Consider the following 24,948-nt stretch of genomic DNA (forward strand, 5'->3'; position numbering starts at 1 on the left):
AACGTTTCCACTTCACAATAACAGCACTTACAATTGACCGGGGGAGCTCTAGCAGGGCTGAAATGTTACGAACCGTTGGAAAGGTGGCATACTATGACGCTGCCACTTTGAAAGTCACTGAGCTCTTCAGTAAGGCCAATCTACTGCCAATGTTTGTCAATGGAGATTGCATGGCTGTGTGCTCAATTTTATACACATGTCAGCAACAGTTGAGGCTGAAATAGCCAAATCCACTCATTTGAAGGAGTGTCCACATGCTTTTGTATATTTGGTGTACCTTCCCCAAACCTGGAGGTACTGATGTGGGGGATAAAACGGCATCAAAGGCGTATTCACCACCAATGGTTTAGTCTCCTCAGCCGGATCCAAAGTCAGGGCTTCAGGCTGCACCGGATTGATGTCATCCGATTCACACACTGAAAGCCGGAATGAGCCTCACTGGGTTGGGATGACACCCCTATCAACTTCGACCACTTTCCTCTCAGTCAGCCTGACTCCCAATGGAGTTGAACCCAGCTGGAGACAATAGTCACACAAACAGGCTCGAGCCAAGGCTTCCAGAGCGTGTTTCCACTCCATACAACAGGACAGCACTCAAGAGTATCTTTCATTTTCATTGTGAAACCACATGCCCTAGGGTACGGTAGGAGGTTCAAACTCGGCTGGTTAGCCTTTTTGAACTTACTCTTACAATTGGCGATCTTACTCAAGCAAGGAAGCACTGGCTACACAAGCAGAGCAGAAAGTAGTTCGCTTTTAGCAAACACAAAAACCGATACCAAGACCCAAAACTCGCAACACATATGGGGAAGAATATTCTCTGCTCATTAACAGACACCTAGGTCAGAGGCGAATCTCTGAGCCTTTGTGTGCTTGTATATTGCATGAAACGTTCTTCCTTCAGGCGAGCTGAAGAGCAAAGATTTTAGAAAATGGATGACAGGCCCGGTATTATAGCCAGTAAGGCAGGGCTTCGGAGGGCAGGCTTGGCATTCGTTGGACGTTATTTTAGTTTCCTTCAGGTGAATAGGATTGGGTGTTGACTCCCCATAGTATGTTACACCGAGTGACCGACTAAAATGGAACCTAACATTACAATCCATTACATAAAAAAGATGTCATAGCCGTATCAATAGCAGATCTCTCTCATGCAAAGAAACGTTCAAACCTCCCTTTCGGGTTCAATACACAACATAAAAAATACAGAGTTGAGGCAATTTCTTTCACCTGTAGCAGCAGATTGCCAATGGCCGTCTGCACTTCCAGGGTGAGGCTGTAGCTGGCGTCATCCTGACACAGGGTGAACTTGTCGTTGACGCTGAACATGTGCATGGCAGAGATGGACCGTACTGGACTGGGAGGTCTGCTGGCACTTCACACTGCCCTGAAGGACCTTCATCTGCAGTTGGTCTAGCTCTGCCCTGAGGGTGACATGTGCTGTGTGTTCATACTGGGAAAAATAACAACAACAGACAGTAGGCAGGTTTCTATTGACCAAGTGTAACGGATGTGAAACGGCTAGCTTAGTTAGCAGTGTGCGCTAAATAGCGTTTCAATCGGTGACGTCACTTGCTCTGAGACCTTGAAGTAGTAGTTCCCCTTGCTCTGCAAGGACCGCGGCTTATGTGGAGCGATGGGTAACGATGCTTCGAGGGTGACTGTTGATGTGTGCAGAGGGTCCCTGGTTCATGCCCGGGTATGGGCGAGGGGACGGTTTAAAATTATACTGTTGTTACACAAGGTTATTTGACAAAAGCAATGTTGCAACAAAAAAACATTGCGACTTGTGATGGAAACGGCAGGTATAGGAGACATTTTCTAAAGATCAACTAAATTTTTATCCTTTTGACGGGTGGATTTGTCTTTTGTCTAACATTCTTTATTGCGACAAATGATGTTGGAAACTGTTTTATGAATACATTATGATTGCCGAATACTTTTGAAGGTACGCAGGGCACGTGAATTCATGAATAACTATAAGGTTTTAATGTCTATGGCTCCACATTTAATTCTAAATGCCTACTGATTGCAAGTATTATTTTTTTAAACTATAAAAACAATGTTTCTTTGCCGGACAAGGATTGTCCTGACATTCAAGAATGCTTGAACTGCTTCGCCTTATTCTTCTGATTGGCTGGCAAGTTTCACCATCCAATTATTTTAGATCGACAGAAGTGCAAGTTTCACCATGGTACGGCCCATGGCAATACGTTGGCACACGAGAATTATTGCGTTCTATCCATGCTGGCTTTCGCGGGCTACCTGAGACATGAAACAGATAGGTGGGCAGGCATACAGGCTGTCACCAATTTATTAATGTGCAATTTGCCTAAATGGGTGATGGAAACACTTCAACCACTACTGTTTTATTCAACACTGTTTTATTCAACACTGTAGATTTTTGCAGAATTGCTTTTTGTGTGTGACGTCATTACGTACAGCGTTTTTTATCGACATAAACGCACTCTATGACGGTGCCACGTTGAAAGTCACAGAGTTCTTCATTACGGGCCATTCTACTGCCTATGTTTGTCTATGGAGATTCCATGTCTGTGTTCTCAATTTTATACACCTGTCAGCAACGGGTGTGCCTGAAATCCAGTCATTTGAAGGGGTGTCCACATACTTTTGTGTATATATATCGTAGCTACTATCTGTCCTCATAATTAAGTTAGCTACCTCTATTGTTTGCAAAATACAGGACTCCTATTTTTGTTTTGTGCTAAACTACCACTTTGGCTGTTGAATTAGCCTTGCCAACACTAAGTTTTGCTTACAAAGTTCCATTGATATCTTTTGGCAAATGCAGGTTTGCAACTGTCCACAAGTGTACCTGAGAGCTGACACTTTGTTATGGGTACCCCAACCTCATTTTGACTTCCTCTCCAGGGCCTAACTCTGCCTGCTGGGGCTCTGTAGTTAGCCCTGTCACCCACCCTGGACATATACATCTCATTGTTATTTCAAGTCGCTCCCAACATTGACATCACTTGTTTTTCTCTCTAGTGGTTATTCTTTTTGTACCACTGGTACACAAAACCCTCTCTTTTCTTTCGTTGATAGCTCACCTGTATACAGTGGGGCAAAAAAGTATTTAGTCAGCCACCAATTGTGCAAGTTCTCCTAGTTAAAAAGATGAGAGGCCTGTAATTTTCATCATAGGTACACTTCAACTATGACAGACAAAATGAGGGGAAAAAAATCCAGAAAATCACATTGTAGGATTTTTTTATTAATTTATTTGCAAATTATGGTGGAAAATAACAAAAGTTTATCTCAATACTTTGTTATATACCCTTTGTTGGCAATGACAGAGGTCAAACGTTTTCTGTAAGTCTTCACAAGGTTTTCACACACTGTTGCTGGTATTTTGGCCCATTCCTCCATGCAGATCTCCTCTAGATCAGTGATGTTTTGGGGATGTTGCTGGGCAAGACAGACTTTCAACTCCCTCCAAAGATTTTCTATGGGGTTGAGATCTGGAGACTGGCTAGGCCACTCCAGGACCTTGAAATGCTTCTTACAAAGCCACTCCTTCGTTGCCCGGGCGTTGTGTTTGGGATCATTGTCATGCTGAAAGACCCAGCCACGTTTCATCTTCAATGCCCTTGCTGATGGAAGGAGGTTTTCACTCAAAATCTCATGATACATGGCCCCATTCATTCTTTCCTTTACACGGATCAGTCGTCCTGGTCCCTTTGCAGAAAAACAGCCCCAAAGCATGATGTTTCCACCCCCATGCTTCACAGTAGGTATGGTGTTCTTTGGATGCAACTCAGCATTCTTTGTCCTCCAAACACGACAAGTTGAGTTTTTACCAAAAAGTTATATTTTGGTTTCATCTGACCATATGACATTTTCCCAATCTTCTTCTGGATCATCCAAATTCTCTCTAGCAAACTTCAGATGGGCCTGGACATGTACTGGCTTAAGCAGGGGGACACATCTGGGCCTGCAGGATTTGAGTCCCTGGCGGCGTAGTGTGTTACTGATGGTAGGCTTTGTTACTTTGGTCCCAGCTCTCTACAGGTCATTCACTAGGTCCCCCTGTGTGGTTCTGGGATTTTTTTCTCACCGTTCTTGTGATCATTTTGAGCCCACGGGGTGAGATCTTGCGTGGAGCCCCAGATCGAGGGAGATTATCAGTGGTCTTGTATGTCTACCATTTCCTAATAATTGCTCCCACAGTTGATTTCTTCAAACCAAGCTGCTTACCTATTGCAGATTCAGTCTTCCCAGCCTGGTGCAGGTCTACAATTTTGTTTCTGGTGTCCTTTGACAGCTCTTTGGTCTTGGTCATAGTGGAGTTTGGAGTGTGACTGTTTGAGGTTGTGGACAGGTGTCTTTTATACTGATAACAAGTTCAAACAGGTGCCATTAATACAGGTAACGAGTGGAGGACAGAGGAGCCTCTTAAAGAAGAAGTTACAGGTATGTGAGAACCAGAAATCTTGCTTGTTTGTAGGTGACCAAATACTTATTTTCCACCATAATTTGCAAATAAATTCATAAAAAATCCTACAATGTGATTTTCTGGATTTTTTTTCTCATTTTGTCTGTGATAGTTGAAGTGTACATATGATGAAAATTACAGGCCTCTCTCATCTTTTTAAGTGGGAGAACTTGTACAATTGGTGGCTGACTAAATACTTTTTTGCCCCACTGTATATGAATGAATGATAACCAACATGGTAAATCAATGTCAATAACATTATTTTAACATAAGATGACAATACGTGTGCTAATTGCATTTAAGTGCATAGATACTCTTCAGTCTCTGGCAAATAAAACATACACTAGCTAGTAAGGCTTCTTTAACAGTCTCGTACCTCCTTTCGTTTTGTCATTATCAATCTCCCATTTAGAAGAGGAATAGGAATCAGTTATCGTAATCAGTCCCAGTTTGCTATCCACAGTGCCATAGAGAATGTCTTCGCCATTAGTCCCTAAAGCAGACAGGAGTGGTAGATGTTGACCAATTTGATATACAGTGCCTTCAGAAAGTATTTACACCACTTGACTTTTTGCACATTTTGTTGTGTTACAAGGTGGGATTAATCTCAGTGGTGTAAAGTACTTGTACTTTATTTGTACTTAAAGTACTACATATTTGTACTTAAAGTACGACTAAATCGTTTTTTGGGGTATCTGTACTTTACTATTTATATTTTTGACAACTTTTACTTTACTACATTCCTAAAGAAAATATTGTACTTTTTACTCCATGCATTTTCCAAAACAAAGTACATTTTGAATGCTTAGCAGGACAGAAAAATCGTCAAATTCACACACTTATCAAGAGAACACGTGGTCATCCCTACTGCCTCTGGTCTGGTGTTGGAGTGTGTCCCTGGTTATCCGTATATTTTAAAAACAAGAAAATGGTGCCATCAGCTTTGCTTAATATGAAGAATTTTAAATGATTTATACTTCTTCTTTTGATACTTAATTATATGTAAAAACCAAATACCTTTTGACGATTACTATTGTATTATTTTACTGGCTGACATTCACTTTTACTTGAGTAACTTTCTATTAAGGTATCTGTACTTTTACTCAAGTATGAAAATCGGATACTTTTCCCACCACTGATTAAAATGGATTTAATTGTCTTTTTTATCCGTCAACGATCTACACAAAATACTCTAAGGGTGGGTTGCACCAACATGGTTTAAATTCATCTAGGATTATAATTAATCAGAGATGTGTTGCACCACTTTATTGTAAATCTGGATCAGTAAATCTATCATTAATGGTTTTAAACAATGATTAGTGACATGTTACACCAATATATGAGGTAAGTAGCTATCCTACTTGACAAATGAGGCCACAAAGTTGCTGTTCCTTGATAAAATAATACAAAATGTAAAGTTAGAACTACTGCAACTCCATCGTGAACGATACTAGACAGATATCTAATTCGTTATCAAACGTTAGCTACTGTACAGTCATGGCCAAAAGTTTTGAGAATGACACAAATATTCATTTTCACAAAGTCTGCTGCCTCAGTTTGTATGATGGCAATTTGCATATACTCTAGAATGTTATGAAGAGTGATCAGATGAATTGTAATTAATTACAAAGTCCCTCTTTGCTATTCAAATGAACTGAATCCCCCAAAAACATTTCCACTGCATGTCAGCCCTGCCACAAAAGGACCAGCTGACATCATGTCAGTGATTCTCTCCTTAACACAGGTGTGAGTGTTGACGAGGACAAGGCTGGAGATCACTCTGTCATGCTAATTGAGTTTGAATAACAGACTGGAAGCTTCAAAAGGAGGGTGGTGCTTGGAATCATTGTTCTTCCTCTGTCAATTATGGTTAACTACAAGGAAACACGTGCCGTCATCATTGCTTTGCACAAAAAGGGCTTCACAGGCAAGGATATTGCTGCCAGTAAGATTGCACCTAAATCAACCATTTACACCCCCCTATCCACATCGATGCGACAGTAGTGGAGAGGGTAGTAAGTTGTACGTTCTCGGCGTACACATCACAGACAAACTGAATTGGTCCACCCACACAGACAGCATCGTGAAGAAGGCGCAGCAGTGCCTCTTCAACCTCAGGAGGCTGAAGAAATTTGGCTTGTCACCAAAAGCACTCACAAACTTCTACAGATGCACTATCGAGAGCATCCTGTCGGGCTGTATCACTGCCTGGTACGGCAACTGCCCCGCTCACAACCGTAAGGCTCTCCAGAGGGTAGTGAGGTCTGCACAACGCATCCCCGGGGGCAAACTACCTGCCCTCCAGGACACCTACACCACCCGATGTCACAGGAAGGCCATAAAGATCATCAAGGACAACAACCACCCGAGCCACTGCCTGTTCACCCTGCTATCATCCAGAAGGCGAGGTCAGTACAGGTGCATCAAAGCAGGGCCCGAGAGACTGAAAAACAGCTTCTATCTCAAGGCCATCAGACTGTTAAACAGCCACCACTAACATTGAGTGGCTGCTGCCAACACACTGACTCAACTCCAGCCACTTTAATAATGGGAATTGATGTAAAATATATCACTAGCCACTTTAAACAATGCTACTTAATATAATGTTTACATACCCTACATAATTAATCTCATATATATACTGTACTCTATATCATCTACTGCATCTTTATGTAATACATGTATCACTAGCCACTTTAAACTATGCCACTTTGTTTACATACCCTACATTACTCATCTCATATGTATATACTGTACTCGATTCCATCTACTGCATCTTGCCTATGCTGCTCTGTACCATCACTCATTCATATATCTTTAAGTACATATTCTTTATCCCTTTACACTTGTGTGTATAAGGTAGTAGTTTTGGAATTGTTAGTTAGATTACTCGTTGGTTATTACTGCATTGTCGGAACTAGAAGCACTAGCATTTCGCTACACTCACATTAACATCTGCTAACCATGTGTATGTGACAAATAAATTTGATTTGATTTGGATTTTTATCAGATCATCATGAACTTCAAGGAGAGCGGTTCAATTGTTGTGAAGAAGGCTTCAGGGTGCCCAAGAAAGTCCAGCAAGCGCCAGAACCGTCTCCTAAACTTGATTCAGCTGCCGGATCGGGGCACCACCAGTACAGAGCTTGCTCAGGAATGGCAGCAGGCAGGTGTGAGTGCATCTGCACGCACCGTGAGGCAAATACTTTTTTAGGATGGCCTGGTGTCAACAAGGGCAGCAAAGAAGCCACTTCTCTCCAGGAAAAACATCAGGGACAGACTGATATTCTGCAAAAGGTACAGGGATTGGACTGCTATGGACTGGGGTAAAGTCATTTTCTCTGATGAATCCCCTTTCCGATTGTTTGGGGCATCCGTAAAAAAAGCTTGTCCGGAGAAGACAAGGTGAGCGCTACCATCAGTCCTGTGTCATGCCAATAGTAAAGTATCCTGAGACTATTCATGTGTGGGGTTGCTTCTCAGCCAAGGGAGTGGGCTCACTCACAATTTTGCCTAAGAACACAGCCATGAATAAAGAATGGTACCAACACATCCTCCGAGTGCAACTTCTCCCAACCATCCAGGAACAGTTTGGTGACGAACAATAATATTTGTGTCTTTCTCAAAACTTTTGGCCACGACTGTAGATAGCTAGTGTATAAACAAAGCTAGTTAGCATAAAATGACAAGTATTATTGTAATTACTTATTTAGTCATGTATTATTTGTCAGCTAGCCACCTTGACACGTCATGTCACGACTCCCACCGAAGGTGGCTCCCCTGCCTGCTCGGGCGGTGCTCGGAGGTCGTTGTCGCCGGTCTACTAGCCGCCACCGATCCCTTTTTCCTTTTCTGTTTGTTTAGTCTTATTAGTTGCACCTGTTGCTTTTGTGTTTCTTGATTTTTGGTCTATTTAAGCCTGTTAGGCCCGCCTAGGGTTGTGCGGGATTATTTTGTGTTCTCGTTCTCTGGATCGTTTGCACTGCGTTTTGGGTTGGTCAGTGTGTATGCGCCCTGTGTTTGGCGTGACCGTTTTTCCGGATAATTAAATTATTTACGAATCATTGAACCCTCTGCTCTCTGCACCTGACTCCTAGTCATCCATGACACGTCAAAGAAGTTCAAATTTCTCCGCTTATGAAAAAAAAACTATTGTCGGAGCTGATGGAGGAATTTAGTAACGTACTGGAGGACAAAAAGACAGACAACGCGACTGTCAAAAAGAAGGAAGACACCTGGGCCATTTTATGCGACAGATTTAATGGTTCGACACAGATTAAAGAAAAGTGGGACCCAAATCAGATGAAAGTGCTCGAAAAACGTAAAAGTGAAAACCAAAAAGGATGCGGCGGAGGAGAGGCGGGGGCTATTTCAGACCAGAGGGGGGCCTCCTTCCAAGGGAATTGATTCTCTCTCCCAGAAGATATGTGAGATGATTCCCCAGCAGTTTTCCCCTCTCCTTAACCCCAATGATGACGGACAACTCGAACCACCAATATTTAGTAAGTATAAATAACTGGTAAATATCAATGACTATAATGCACGTTAAAACAAATGTTAATGCTACTTCACAATGTTACTGTTATCAGGCCCGTTACAGCATGTCACATATCATCATTTGTACCAAGGCTGGGCATATAGGGCCCAATTCAATTGTTGTAGCTGACACACTGTGCCATGGAGAAACAGCAGTGCCTGGATTTTGCGTGCCAGCAGCAAAAACACTGGACAGGCCAAACAAAAAGCCTGTTTTGTAGCTGGAGAGAGAGAATTCTACTGCAGATTGAGGTCCTGAATTTACAAAAAGAGCTATTGCAAATTCAGAAGCCCCTTCAGGGAAACAAATGCCCACTGTGTAAAGAATCTTTTTATTTATTTAAGGAATGATTTATTAAAACCAATTATTTATTAAAACAATGCTTTCCCAAGTGATTTGGTATCCTCCAGTCTTGTCTCCACTCTTGTGTTCTGGTACTTCCAGTTCCACCCTGTATGGTATTGAGAATAACAGTCTAAATTATACATTTGAATACAGATAGCCTAATGAGGAATTGTACGTGTTGATCAAAATATAATATTGCTTTTTACATGTTACCAATGTTACATTTGACACACCTTAGGCTGCTAAATGGTTCTCAATCAAGGTTCTCACAGCATTCCCATTTGCATTGGCAGCATGTTGCACCTGGCCATCTTCATTCCTCTCAGGTAGGTCCTCCTCAGCTTCCTCAGGTAGCTTGTCTCTTGCCTAAGTTATACAGAACTGCCACTGCAAAGATGATTGTCAGTGTAGTGTCCATCTTCGTGCGGAGCCCCTCCTTTAGGCAGGGGAATATTTTTTTCCCCCACACTTCCGCCAAAGTTGGTACCTCTCTTTGTTCGGGTGGCGGTCGTCGTCACCGGCTTTCTAGCTGCCACCGATCTACGTTTCTTTTTCCATTTGTTTTGTTTTGATTGTACACACCTGGTTCCCATTACGTTATAGTTTATTCCCTATTTAACCCTCTAGTTCCCATATGGTTTTGTGCGTGTATGTTCTTTGTTTAGTGTTCAAGACTTATGTGAGCTGGTGTGTTTTTCCTGCGTGTCACATTCTGACCTTAGTTCCTTTGTTATGTCTTTGTTTGGTCAGGGCGTGAGTTGGGGTGGGTAGTGTATGTATTTTTTTCTATGTTGTGTTTATGTGTTTGGCCTGGTATGTTTCTCAATCAGAGGCAGGTGTCGTTCGTTGTCTCTGAGAATCATACTCAGGTAGCCTTTTCCCACCTGTATTTTGTGGGTGATTATTTTCTATGTAGTTTTTTCTGCACCTTACAGGACTGTTTTGGTTTTTTCATTTATTCACGTTGTTGTCTGTATGTCAGTGTTCCACGTACCACGATGCACATTGGTCCAAAATGTCATAATCCTCGTCAGAGGAGGATGAAGAATTCCGTTACACTGCGTTGACATTTTGTTTCTTTTCGTGTAAAGTACGTATTTTACTCAGTTCTATGTCCTGCGCCTGACTCCGTCCTAACCGCTGCACATTGACACTTGACAATGAGAGGTGTTGTATTCTCTCTTAAGGTGCCTGGGGGTTTAAAATGAGAGTTAAGGTACCCAGGACAGGCATATCCATTGTCACCTAGTAGGTAGCCTTCATATGCCCCCCTTTCCAGCATTGCACCCAGATGACTATTGTCAAAGACTTTGCTGTCATGGGTGGATCCTGGCCATCTAGTTACGATGTTGGTGAGCTGACCTTTGTCATCACAGACAGCCTGCACGTTGATGAAGCAGTAACCTTTCTGATTACGGACTAGTTCTCCATTCTCACCACCAGGGTTGGGAATAAGAATGTGTGTCCAGTCTATTGCTCCTAGTACACCTGGGAATCTACCTCTCCTGTAAAATCCAGCTGTTTCCTCCGTAGGATTGAATATTATGTACTGATTCTTCAGACAGGCAATAGCACTGGACACGCGGACTACAATCCTGCAGACAGTTGACTTGTGGAGTCTAAAAAGATCCACCATCTGGAAACATCCAGCTGCGTAGAACCGGACCAGCAGCCGAAGCAGTTGGGGTACAGCCACATTCCTATCACTCCCATGCTTTTAATGGTTGGTGCAACCTTTCTTTCCGGTTGCATTACAGAGTATTTGGAGAAGTGGTATCTTATCATTATCAAAAACTCAACAGGGTTCAACCTGTCTCTAATAATTCTCTGAAGAACTCTGTAGTTTTGGTCTCTACATTTTACCAGTTAAACCACCAAGTGGTAGTTTTGAATTAACCTCCCATCTAAGTTTGCATTAAAATTAACCTTAACCTAACCTTTAAAGTGAAACTAGGTTAAACATTTGGTGCAACAAATCTTCTCCATGTCTGCTTTTTAAATAGATCAACCTTGATTTAACCCAGTTTAAGAGTTAATCCATGTTGGTGCAACCCACCCTAACATTTGTAATAAAGTAATGAAAACTAAAATACTATTATCTAGATTACGTGTTCAACCCCCAAAACATGTTAAAATCACTTTTGGCAGCTGTAAGTCTTTCTGGGTAAAGAGTTTTGCATACCTGGATTGTACAATATTTGCACATTATTCTTTTTAAAATTCTTCAAGCTTTGTCAAGTTGGTAGGGGATCATTACTAGACAGCCATTTTCAAGTCTTGCCATTGTCACAAACCGGCTCAAAGTTCATAACAAAAGGGACACAACGTGGAGACAAGGAATAACAAAATATATTTTTTACATAAAGTAAACTAAGTACAATGTGTGTGTAATCAGTAAGTGGGTGTTTTGCATGCATAAATGTAATAATTATTAATGCGGGGTGTTGAAAGGTGCCAAAGCAAACAACCAAAAAAGCCACACAAAAAAAAAATCTATAAAGGTGTCTGCATGGAGAGAGTCTCCCCTATGAATGGGGAAGAGGTGCATTTATCCTGGGACACACCCGAACCCAGGTGTCCCATTTCGCTGACGACCCTCCCAGCTCCGCCCACCGACATCCTATTAAGGAAAACAAGAGAAAGGATTCGGCAGACAGAATGGGAGGGTCATCACACCATACATTCTCAAGCCGATAAGCCAAAACTATAACTCGGCCACTCAGCAACATTCTGTATTGTCTTGGGAAGCTCCAGTGCATATTTGGCCTTGTGTTTTAGGTTATTGTCCTGCTGAAAGGTGAATTTGTCTCCCAGTGTCTGTTGGAAAGAGGACTAAACTAGCTTTTCCTCTTGGAGTTTTCCTGTGCTTAGCACTATTCCGTTTAATTTTATCCTAAAAAACTCCCTGGTCCTTGCCGATGACAAGCTTACCCATAACATCATGAAACCGCCACCATGCTTGAAAACATGACGAGTGGTAATCAGTGATGTTATGTTGGATTTGCCCCAAACATAACACTTTATTTAAGACATCAAGTGAATTTCTTCGACACGTTTTTTGCTGTTTTACTTTTATTTGCCTTATTGCAAACAGGATGCATGTTTTAGAATATTTTTATTGTGTACAGGCTTCCGTATTTTCACTGTGTCATTTAGGTTAGTATTGTGCAGTAACTACAATGCTATTGATGTATCCTCAGTTTTCAGTTATCGCAGCCATTAAACTCTGTAACTGTTTTAAAGTCACTTTTTGGCCTCATGGTGAAATCCCTGATCCGTTTCCTTCCTCTCCGGCATCTGAGTTAGGAAGGACGCCTGTATCTCTATAGAGACTGGGTGTATTGATACTCCATCCAAAGTGTAATTAATAACTTCTCCATGTCTGCTTTTTAAATGTTTTACCAATCTACCAATAGGTGACCTACTTTGCGAAGCATTGGAAAACCTCCCTGGTCTTTGTGGTTGAATCTGTGTTTGAAATTCATTACTCAACTGGGGGACCTTACAGATAATTGTATGTGTGGGGTACAGAGATGAGGTAGTCATTCAAAAATCATGTTAAACACTATTATTGCACACAACGTGTGTCCATTTAACTTATTACGTGACTCGTTAAGCACATTTTTAATCATGAACTTATTTAGGCTTGCCATAACAAAGGGGTTGAATACTTATTGACTCCAGACATTTTAGCTTTTCATTTGTAGTCATTTCTAAAAACAGAATTCCCCTTTGACATTATGGGGTTTTGTGTGTAAGCCAGTGACAAAAAAAAAATCTAAATGTAATGAATTTTAAATTCAGGCTGTAACCAACAAAATGTGGAAAAAGTAGAGGGGTTTGAATACTTTCTGAAGGCACTGTAAGTACAGGGATGTGTGAAATTGACATTTGAGTTCAGTATAAGAGTTTTGTACTTGCCTCCATCTCTATTGTACAGCTCCAAAACTGAGGGAGGACCAGGGACTTCAATATCATACAATAGCTCAGATCCCTATGGGCAAGAAACGACAAACTCTTTGAAGTACTAATTTCCATTCACCCATTAGAAAACAAGCATAGGATTGTATGGAAATGGGATTAAATGATAGACCGTGTGGTAAAATCTATACCTGCAACACTCTGAGAACTGTCTTGACATGCCAACACATGGACAATGCGGCCCAAGTTCTCAGCAGACAAACACACAATGTCATTGATTTAGTCTCCGGACAGGTAGTAGTCTTGGTCCTTGCATTCACAGTAGTGGTTGTAGATGTAACTCGCACATACAAAATGGTCTGCGTCTGAAACGTACCTGCAAAACACACTGTAGGCATTAAAAAAACACCCACAGTTCCCCTTATTTATACACCAACTAAAAAATGCTCCAAGTCTCTTTCACAATAAAAGGTAGCCTTATACTCTCACCATACTCCCAAGTCCCGTTCGTCACTGATAACGAACATGTGTAGAGGGCCTGGAACCGAGGCAAGGTAACCTATGTCAAATCGAAAAGTTTTAAAAAATGACATGGCATTAATGCTTTCTGTAAGGTTGGCCTCAAAGGACAGGAACTGTTTGACTTTAATGGTGTATCCCTTCTCTTCTGAGCCAGCACACACAAAGATCTTCTGCGGGGTTTCAAGAGCCTCATCAAGTGGTTATCTTCTGCCCTGGCAATGTCTTGGACACAGGCTGGAAAAGATATCAACACTCATAGATTGAAACCTTATTTATTTATTACACAATGGAAACTTGTATTTTTGAGGACATGGTACCCATCCCACCGAACAGCACAGGGTCAGCTGCAGAGCAGTTTCTCTGGAGCAGGTTAGGCTAAGTGTCTTGTACAGGAGGACAACGGCAGTAGGCATTCATATGAAGACCCTGAGAAGTGGTTGTATTCTGCTAGCCTCTGTGCCAGTCTGGTTCTGCTTTAGCCAACAATGATGAATGAGTTGGCTAAAAACAGACTGGCGCCCAGGCTAGTATTTCAATGAGGTTGAATATGTAAGACCCCATACATATCACAGCTTCTCCTTTTTTCATCCCAAAACAAGTTCTCACACCATCATGATCAGCAACCGGTAACACGCTAGATTAAATTTGTAACTGAATACTTGGGGCATTGTTCAGAGAGATTTCAAAAGCATATTCCAAACCAACGACAAGGTATGTTTATGGGTCACCTCTAATAGTGCACATTAACGTTACAGTACCATTTGGGAGCCTCTTGGTTTTCTGAGAAGTCACACCAAGCTGTGACGATGAATGTTACAGCCAGTGTAAATCAGCATCACAATTCATCGACAGTTACTAAAGACTAAGTTGGCACAGTAAAAAAAAAAAGTCATTTTTCCACTCAGGCTAATATTTACCTAGCCATAACATTAGTGACGTGTTCAGGGCCTGGGATCAAAATGTTGGAAAAAAAGCTATCCAGCCAAATGATCTAACGTTAGATGGTGTGATGACTTTGGGATCCCAAGTGGCGCAGCGGTCTAAGGCACTGCATTTCAGTGCAAGAGGCATCCAGGTTGTATCACATCCGGCCGTACCATAAAGTGGCGCACAATTGGCCCAGCGTCGACCAAGTTTGGCCGTCATTGTAAATAAGAATGTGTTTTTAACTGACTTACCTGGTTAAATGAAAAACGTAAACATACTGTAGGCGACTTTGCAGATAATCAACTCGATTGAGGCTGATCTCCATGATGTTCTCTTGGCTTGGTGTGAAATTTAATTGATTAGCTACTGTAGCTAGTTCAATTATCCAAAGAAGCTGGGGTTCTGTCCAGAAACGTTAAGAAGCTATTTCCAACCGGGTTACATGCATCTAAATCAACGTTAGCTGGCTAGCTAACATCCGAAATTAGCAAAAAATATTTTGTCAGAATGGGTTTATCAAAAACAGTACAGCTCTGTGGGATTATTCTGTAGTAGGGATTTGCTGGCCTATGGTGCGTTCATAAATTCACTCTGGTTATCACCTCCGATTTCAGAGCACTCTCATTTGAGTGTCAGTAAACGTTGGCAAAAAAACGTTATGAAATTGTTGCCAGCAACAGTTAGTGAGGTGTTCTGTGTGACATGAAGTAGCTAGCCAACGTTAGCCAGTTAGCTTGGGTGCCGTTGTGAGGTCAGTATGCCCCATAGTCAGAACGCTCGGATCAACCCTACTTCTCAGCAGGAACGTCCAGTTTACGAACGGACAATCTGACAACGCTCTAAATTTACGAACACACCCCTGTTGGCTAAATTAGCTCGTTTGCGTTACTCGAAATCCACGTGACACACACGGACCAGTATCATTAATATATTCCATATAGCGGACACATCGTTGTTCAAATTAGCTAGTTTATCGACACAGTAGCAAATTCACGTTGTCGAGCTAGCATCTGAGCACACTGGACCCGTTACCATGGACAACGATGTCGTTTGAAGAAGCTTCAAGATCATTGGGTGATGGTGTCGGTGAGATTAAACCTAGATTCGGATTGGTTTAGCGTGGTCCACAGTGTCTTCCTCGATAGTAGCTACGTTAAACGTAATCATTTCATGCGGAAGCGGTCTAAAATAAACATTCATGGGACCAACGCCGTTGGCTCCCGGATAGCGCTGATCAACCAGACAAAAACCAAGCAGACCTTAATCCCTGACGCTCCAAAAAGAAGTAAAAAATACGAATTGATACAAATCATGTTTATAATTAGTCAATATTACAAATGTCATTCAACAAGGTCATTTCTTTAATATTTTATTGATTTAAAATGGATGAATTTATTCCAGATCTACACAAACGGTTTCTCTACAAGTAAATAATAAATACATTTAACATGGCAATGTGGGCATGCAGTGAACTGTAAAACTAGGGGTATTAGCCACGAATCAGTTGAATTGAAGACATTTTTTAATTAGAAAACCTATTCAAAATTCAACTATACACTTGCATTTGAAGCCAGCCTAGTCCTTCCCATTTACTGCATACCATGTGCAGACTGAGGAACTGCTGGTATAGTGAAACTGTTTAATTTTTTAGCATAAATCCTTTGACTGCATGTCCTTGTACCATTCAAGTCTTCAGAAGTACAGCAGGTATTCCCCTTTCTCTTTTCAGTGCCATGTAACACACCAAGTAGTGAGTTACATGGCATAGATCACATTTGAATTTCAAAGAGAAAAATATATGTTAAGACTATCATAACAACCGATGCTTTCCACGTATGAAAAAAAAAAATGTATAAAATGGAATTGGTGGATGTAGAAATCACAGAGCAACTGACATCTCGTTGCCTTCGAAAAACAATGATTCATAAAAAAAGTGTAATTACAACTATGAATATTAGTACAATTTAAATTAAATATCTAATCTCAGAAGTTAATATTTTTTTGCAAGAGAAGAACAAGTATTTTCCATAAATAAATAAATCATACAGGACAGACCAAAGACAATTACCATCATAAGGTCAATCCTTAGAAGAAGTAGAACACATCAGATAGTCAGCTGGTGTTCTTCCCAAAGAGAGAGAAAGGGGGGTGGAGGAGGGTGAGTGAGTGTCCAGCTACTCCATAAAGCCATTTAAAAAACAAATATCGGGGGATTTTCAGTGCATCGCAGGCTGAGCCTAAGCCTCCGCTGTAGCAAATGAACAGAGCAGCAGGAACACAGACCTGACATGTAACATTCAAATGTATTTTACTCTGTTGTTGCTCGTCGGTCCCTTTCGAGTTGACATGTCGCCACACCCCTTACAGTACGGGGGGGACAGGAAGTGAGGTCACACTCCGGTGGGGGCCAGGCGACTCATAAAGGCGATACTGTTGAGGCACATCTTTCTGAAGAAGGCTGGGCAGGCGGGCTTCATGATGAAATGCTCCAGCAGAATCCGCAGCTCTGAGAATAGGGTGCTGGGAAGGGTGGACAGGGAGATGAAGGGAAATTATGGTTTGAGAAATGCAATTTGCCATATTTACTTATTGTACAATTATCCAACATATTGAAATTACTACACCTACAGAAGTCAATTGAGGCTACTTACCGGCAATATGGGTTTCTCCTTGAGGTGTAGCGGAGAGTTAGAAACCTGTAGTAAATGAAAGGCTGCAGCAAGCTTCCCTGGCCACTGTTAACAAAAACCACGAGTCAATCAAGTGATTGGGCGGGGGCAGATGGACGGACAATCAATTAATTCTTATCTCAGTGCATACTGGTATTGCAAGACAGACAAAAAGGGAAAAAGCTCTGATTTCAGTCTAAGGTACCATTAAAATGTGCAGAGAAATGTACCAAGAAATAGACATACCTGAATAGCATGAATACGGTGGCTGGCATGAGGAAGATCTCGTTGCAGGCGATGAACTTCAGGATGTTCTGCTGGTTGGCTGTGAGCTTGTTGAGGAAGTTCCTCACAAAGGGCAGGCTATTGGGGCCCATTGCCTACATGGGGAATAATATACATCAGGATGACCAAATAATGATTAAACTAGCACTTAAAGAGCACCTTACACACTACTTTTCCATTAATTTCCTAAATGAGAAATGCCTAATGAGGATAAAGGTCATTGTCACCATCCAAATCACAAAATACCCTTTTTCAAGTGCTGGCCATGCTTTACCCAACTGGCTTTTTATGACTTCACTAACATTTAAATGTTTTGCAATCAAGAGAGGATACTTACATCAAGAACCTTCTTTGTGTAGGCAGTTGCATGAAGCAACGAGAAGAGGAAGACTGGGAATATGCTCACTGTAGACAGCGGTTAAAGGGCAAACAGCAGTTAAGATGAACAACAACGCATAACAGACATTAAAGGGCAGCTTCAAAGTGTTTTCAAGCAACGCCTTCGTGTTAATAGGAAAATAGGTTTAGTAGATTTGCATAACTGAAACAATGACCCCAAGCATTACAAAAACCTTCCTGCATTACCAATTAGCATTCTCCCCAAACCAGTTTGTGGTGATATACCAAGCTCTAGCTTTATCTGAGACCCTTATGACAGAACCACCAAGGCATGGTTACATTAGCCTGACATGACAATGACCCTGGGATTCAGCTATGCAACACAAATGAGTCTGGGACCAGGCTATTGTGATAAAGCCTTTACGTATGGTTGAGAGGATACTTGTGATGGGGTTAGAGTTGACCAGGATGAGGGAGTACAGCAGGTAGTGACAACTGTCCTCTTGGAGTGCCTGGGCTAGAAAGGCCCTGCTGAGCTGGAAGTGGGGGAGCCTCTGGTGTAATCGCAGAGCACTGGTGAGGGCGTTGGCCAGCAGTGCACGCTGGTAGAAATTGGCAGCCGCCTGGGGTCTGGAAAAAGTTGAAAAAAGTTGAACAAACAAATGCATTACTTTGAGGGAACTCAGACTAGTTAAATACATTTCAGTGTATCAAAAAGGTGAAACCATTTGGACGACAATATGCTACGAAATGTGGCGGCATCACGTGACCATTCAAGACATTCATTTGATAATGACATCAGCAAAACATTGTTAATTTTGCAGTTCTGCGTCAGCTATTGTTGCTAACATCCCAGGTGTTAATGTTAACAATAACACAAAACCCAAACCGCACACTACAATAGCTGGTTGATAAATTGAGTCAGGTTAGTTACAACTGGGGTTGGACTGAAAACCTCCTGCAGGATGGTAGCGCTCCAGGAAAAGGGTTGGCGAGCCCTGATATAGACAAAGTAAAACATCTGAGCATTGACCCTTACCCTAAGAGTGGTAGAATGAACATTACTGAGCAATAGATGGTGAAGAGCCGTGAGAGCCACATTGCCGTCTCTAGTTTGTTAGCCAACATGAATTGCTGTGAAAAAAATAGAGTACATTCAAGTTCATGAGGTTAGAAAAACTTAAAATATCATTTTAAAATCCAAATGATCTGCAATACACCAAAATGTGAGACCCCAAAAAAAGATTATTAAAATAATGTCTACAAGGACGCAATTACCTTCACAATTGCATTGCACTACAAATTTGGGTCTGCACACTTCAGCATGTTTTTGTAATACAACTGCACAGGGCAGCCAATTAGTAGGGATGCATGATATATCGGTGGATATATCGGTGAACATTAGCTAAAAATGCCATCATCGTATCGGCCCGATGTCTAGTTTAATGCCGACGTGCATACCCATACGCACGTCACGTAAAATGTTGCGCTACACATGCAACACAGCATTCCTAACCTGGCCCACAATGTCTGCTGTGTGGATCGAGCAGTCAAGTCGAGCAGTCATTTGAAAAAGTAAGAGCAACATTTCAGCAAGACAACTCAAAGGCTAAATTAATTAACGCCAAGATAAGGGAGTTCATTGCCCTTGACAATCAACCGTTCTCTGTTGTGAGTGATGTTGGCTTTCGCGACTGGTCGAGCACCGGTACACACTACCAAGTGCGTTTTTCAGATGTTACCCTACCGGAGTTGCACAGTAATAGCGGCAATGCTATTAGCTTCCCGACACCATTTGGGTATTTGCGTGTCAAAAAAGATACATGTCCAATAACACCATTTGACATGTTAAATAACACAGTTCTATTATAGAATGTTGTTTGTTCTGAATTTGCACGTGCAAGCCAAGCGCCACCACCATAGCAGCACAGTCAAAGCTGTAAAAAAAAAAAAGTCTACAAACAAGCAAACACCGGCCACAATCTATGCGTTTATAATACCATGTTGGTAATAAAGCTTTATTTGTTCAACCGCAACTTCTGGGGTACCTAGCTAGCACCAATACAACCAGCCTGAAAACAATGACCAGTAGAAACTGCAGTCATTTTCATTATTCTTAGCAATGATTTAGGAATCCTTGTGAGTAAGTATTAGCTAGATAGCCACTTGTTGTTCGCCTATTGAAATTGAATTTCAGTTCATGAAAATAAATAGCTAGCCAGCTACTTAACCCTGTTTCCCAAAGCTAACATTATAAGCATCCAGCTAACTTCTGGCTAGTGAGGCTCGACCGGACTGGGGTATGTGTTGTGAAGCTAGCTACAATAAGGATTTGGCACAAAAGTTTAACTTGCGGTTGGCCTTCAAAATAAAAGTACCTATTTGAAAGTGATGCAGAAGGTCACAATTGGTGGAATCATGCCATATTTAAACTATGTAATGTCAAATAAGGTTGGAATGTGAAGCAATGTAATGGGGTGTCAGTCTACTCTGACACCCACAACTGAAGAGGTCACGCAAAGATTTGTGTTTTAGCTCTTACCACGGGACTGGGAGAAATCCCCTCCCCAGTCAGCCTATTGTGTGTATTGACATTCATATTGCACTGTACAGCTTTACTTAAGGATAGGGGATCAATGAAATGGGTTCAGTCTACTCAATATATTTTTTCCCCCCCCAACATCCTCCTCAGAGTTCAGACTCCAAAACATCAACGCAGTATTGTTTTTCCCTCAGGAACAGCGTTCAATAGACATAGGTTGTCAATAAATGTGGCTCAATTCACAGTTGTTTCAGAGTCCCACTAAGAGCTACGGTGCTAATGTTCTCTGGGTGTCACGGAGTAGACTGATACCCCATGTCATTGATCCACAGGTAAGGCTGTACAGTGAACTAAGTATGCCCCCAATGCAATTCTTATGTATAATACATCCAGTGTGATTTCAACAGACTTTGATCAAATTAACAAATTGTCTTTTGCTGATTTTATATAACATTCCAACCTCGTTTAGCATGATCTGTTCAATTATGGCATAATTCTACTATTTGTATTCATTTGCATCATTGTCAATTACATACTTTTGTTTTGAAGGCTAACAGCAAAGTCTACTATTGTGGCTAGCTTCACATATGGGTCCGACAACCATTAATCAAATAAGAACTGTCTTATAAATTAGGGTTATTTTAGATAATGACACCAAGCTATATAGTTAGCTAGCTAACTATATAGCTACTGAAACAGATGTCATTTTGCAACAACTTTAGCAGCATTATAGCATACGCATCAATGAATCATGGTGACATATGAAATACAAGTGATAGTGTAATAAATGTGTAATACCTACGTTAAAAAAAATCATGAATGCGTTAAATTATTACGTGACATGCAGTCATATTCAGGTCCTGATTGGTCAAGCTTATTTGACACGTCAAGTAGTGTTATTTGACATATCTTTTTTGACACGCCAAGACCCAAACGGCATTCCATAGAAATTCTGGTTGAGAATGAAACTAACAAATAAACAACGAAACAGCACAGCAAGTAAGTGAAAGAAATACATTTTTAATTGTGTATTACTGGTAATGGGGACATGCGTAAATGCCAACAAATTCTTATTTACAATGACTGCCTACCCCGACCAAACTCGGACGACACTGGGCCAATTGTGTACCGCCCTATGGGACTTCCAATCACGGCCGGATGTGACACAGCCTGGATTCAAACCAGGGACTGTAGTGACGCCTCTTGCACTGAGATGCAGTGCCTTAGACCGTTGCGTCCGTGTGCATTGTAACTGTTCTAGAATGCTTAAAGGCTGCAATTTAAAAATATTGGTAGCGTTTTCTTTGGCAAGGAAAATATCAGATATCGGCCAAAAATGTCATATCGGTGCATCACTATCAATTAGTGTAGATAAGTGTCCTTGCGTTGAGTACTTGCACAATGTATAAAATAGGTTTAAGCTGGGTTTATACTCAACCAAACGTCCGTAACAAAACATCACTGGAGAGTGCGTAAAATTACAACATGCAGCCAAATTTGTGTTGTGAAGTCACAGTGCTCCTACACTACAGAGTATACATCCTGCCTAACAAGTACAATCTATGATCGCGATGAAGTAGAAGTACATGGTTACTCACCACTGGCCCTAATTGAGGGGGAGGGGCACTTGTTTGCTCTGTGTCAGCCATCTTTTTGACTCTCGTTTACCCCTGAAGAGTGAAGGAAACAAAGACGCCGTTTAATGAATAACTTCCAGCACCCTGACATAGAAAGCCCACTTGACTCTGAAGAAATGTCAAGAATGAAAACGCTGATCAGTTTAAACACACGTCCATGAGTTGCTTTTGCATATGCCGAATGCGGACGTTAACGTCAAAAGCAACCAGCTAAAATGTTAACTGATTCAAGCTAACGTTACCCAACATACTCATCCAGCCAACGTTAGATGACTGTCAGTTCGGGCATCAATATCTTTGGTTCAGCTGGAGCAATGTCAGAACATAGCAAAAGTCGCTGTTCAACTAGCTTAGCTAGTTAACTTAGACAGCAATTATTAGCCACACCAACGTGAGACAGATCAGGAAGTGATAACTAGCCAACTATAGTACTTAGCAAGCAAATGTGTTGGCTTTAATATAATGAGTTAATTGAGAGAACGTTATCAAACTGGCTAATCCCGGTAAATAAGTTAGCTAGCCTAATGTAAGCTAGCTAACGCATGACCGCCTTCACACTCTAGAATGTTCTGACGCTTGTTAGCTAGTGCTAGTATCGTTAGCTAGCTCAATTCTGGCTAGACTAGCTACCAAGCATGTAATGTACCGTAAACTATCTTAAATATTCTCTGCGTGGACCTTCTGGCTTCCATGTGGCTAACACGAACAATTCGGGTTAGGCTATATTTTATTTTCTGAAAATTACCTGAAACTGTCGAGATCAACGTCAGATGTGCCGTTTCATCAATGACTCTGTTATTTTGTTGGCTAATTTTGCTAAATACTCAGCGATATTCTTATTCGGTGGGGTTTTTGTCGGGGGTTGGCAGCCAACGTTATGGTGCATTACCGCCACCTACTCTACTGGAGTATGGACCAGAGACGGGGAGAAACTAAATCCCACCTGCCAGCCCCGTTTCCATTAAAAAAGGTATCAAAATATTTGAGAATATTGTATCTAATGACGTTCTACTCAGTGTACTCTTTAAACTCATTTCCCGTATCCACTTCTCCCTCATACTGGATCTCAGCCTTTCTATTTCCCTCTCATACTGCCCACACAGTATCATTACATGCCCTATTGTTTATATTTCCTGTAAATAGTCACACTTTCCAATTGGATGCTTTCCTATCACATTTAGTCTTTGTGTCCTACCCGTAATCTTAGCCTCCTCTCTTCCGTCCTCCCCGACTTTCGTCTGTACTTGGAATAGATGCCTGCCCTTGGTGTCTCTATTCCACTACTCATGCCATCTCTGCACCATCAAATCAAAGTTTATTTGTCATGTGTGCCGAATACAACAGGTGTAGACCTTACAGTGAAATGCTTACTTACAGGCTCTAACCAACTGTGCAAAAAAGGTATTAGGTGAACAATAGGTAGGTAAAGAAATGAAACAACACTAAAAAGAAAGGCTAAATGCAGTAGCGAGGCTTTAAAAGTAGTGAGGCTACATACAGACACCGGTTAGTCAGGCTGATTGAGGTAGTATGTACATGTAGATATGGTTAAAGTGACTATGCAGAAGCGTGAAAGAGGGGGTTGGCGGGTGGGGGGTGGGACACAATGCAAATAGTCTGGGTAGCCATTTGATTGCCTGTTCAGGAGGCTTATGGCTTGGGGGTGAAACTGTTGAGAAGCCTTTTTGTCCTAGACTTGGCACTCCGGTACCGCTTGCCATGCGGTAGTAGAGACAACAGTCTATGACTGGCGTGGCTGGGGTCTTTGACAATTTTTAGGGCCTTCCTCTGACACCGCCTGGTGTAGAGGTCCTGGATGGCAGGCAGCTTAGCCTCAGTGATGTACTGGGCCGTGCGCACTACCCTCTGTAGTGCCTTGCGGTCAGAGGCCGAGGAATTGCCGTACCAGGCAGTGATGCAACCAGTCGGGATGCTTTCGATGTTGCAGCTGTAGAACCTTTTGAGGATCTCAGGACCCATGCCAAATCTTTTTAGTTTCCTGAGGGGGAATAGGCTTTGTCGTGCACTCTTCACGACTGTCTTGGTGTGTTTGGACCATGATAGTTTGTTGTTGATGTGGACACCAAGGAACTTGAAGCTCTCAACCTGCTCCACTACAGCCCCGTCGATGAGAATGGGGGCATGCTCGGTCCTCCTTTTCCTGAAGTCCACAATCAGTCTTGGTCTTGGTCACGGTCCATATCAGGATGTTTTCCTCTGCCTTGCTCATTGAAACTACAACATCAATATCTCCACTACTGAATGCTTGTTTAGCCAGTACATCAGCTGCCTCGTTCCCCTCCATCCCCACATGGGCTGGGAACCAAGTAAATCTGGTCTGTTTACCCATCTGTCTAACCCTGCCATGGGTTTGTAATATGTCATAAAGCAGGTCTTGTCTGCTACGTGAGCTAAAGGACTGGAGACTTATCAACACTGCACATGAATCAGAGCAAATAACTACTCTGTCTTACTTGACTTCCTCTACCCATTGCAAAGCCAACAGTACAGCCATCAGTTCCACCATATACACAGCCAGGTGATCTGTAATACGTTTCCTGACTGACACCCCACATTCCTGCAGTACAAATGCTGACCCAGTACGCCCTGTCCTTGATCTTTTGAACCATCTGTGTAAATGGCCACAAAATCCTGGTATACAGTACAGTATCCAGACGTCTATGAAACAAATCAGTTGGATCAACCCTCTCCTTATCTTTCCTTAGTCTCTCCAACACTTCTAGATCACCTACTGGAGGCGGGAGTAGCCA

General features: G+C 41.8%; 1 protein-coding gene and 1 long non-coding RNA gene across 2 annotated transcripts; both read right to left on the reverse strand.

Annotated features, from left to right (window-relative positions):
• Positions 1–11,668: 11,668 nt before the first annotated feature.
• Positions 11,669–15,789, reverse strand: LOC109904736 (uncharacterized). The gene is made up of 4 exons (XR_004203052.1): positions 14,957–15,789; positions 13,746–14,012; positions 13,448–13,632; positions 11,669–13,329 (listed from the first exon to the last, which is right to left on the reverse strand). It is a non-coding gene; the product is annotated as an uncharacterized LOC109904736 (long non-coding RNA).
• Positions 15,790–16,058: 269 nt separating this feature from the next.
• On the reverse strand, positions 16,059–23,051 carry LOC109905294 (transmembrane protein 33). Its single transcript, XM_020502588.2, has 8 exons — positions 22,923–23,051; positions 22,139–22,210; positions 19,038–19,132; positions 18,441–18,628; positions 17,997–18,064; positions 17,621–17,754; positions 17,357–17,440; positions 16,059–17,225 (listed from the first exon to the last, which is right to left on the reverse strand). Exons 2-8 carry the CDS (start codon positions 22,187–22,189, stop codon positions 17,096–17,098), a joined length of 750 nt encoding a protein of 249 aa, XP_020358177.1. The 5' UTR covers positions 22,190–22,210; positions 22,923–23,051; the 3' UTR covers positions 16,059–17,095.
• Between the last annotated feature and the right edge of the window lie 1,897 nt (positions 23,052–24,948).

The sequence above is a fragment of the Oncorhynchus kisutch genome, linkage group LG15, assembly GCF_002021735.2.
Source record: "Oncorhynchus kisutch isolate 150728-3 linkage group LG15, Okis_V2, whole genome shotgun sequence".
Lineage (NCBI taxonomy): Eukaryota > Metazoa > Chordata > Actinopteri > Salmoniformes > Salmonidae > Oncorhynchus > Oncorhynchus kisutch.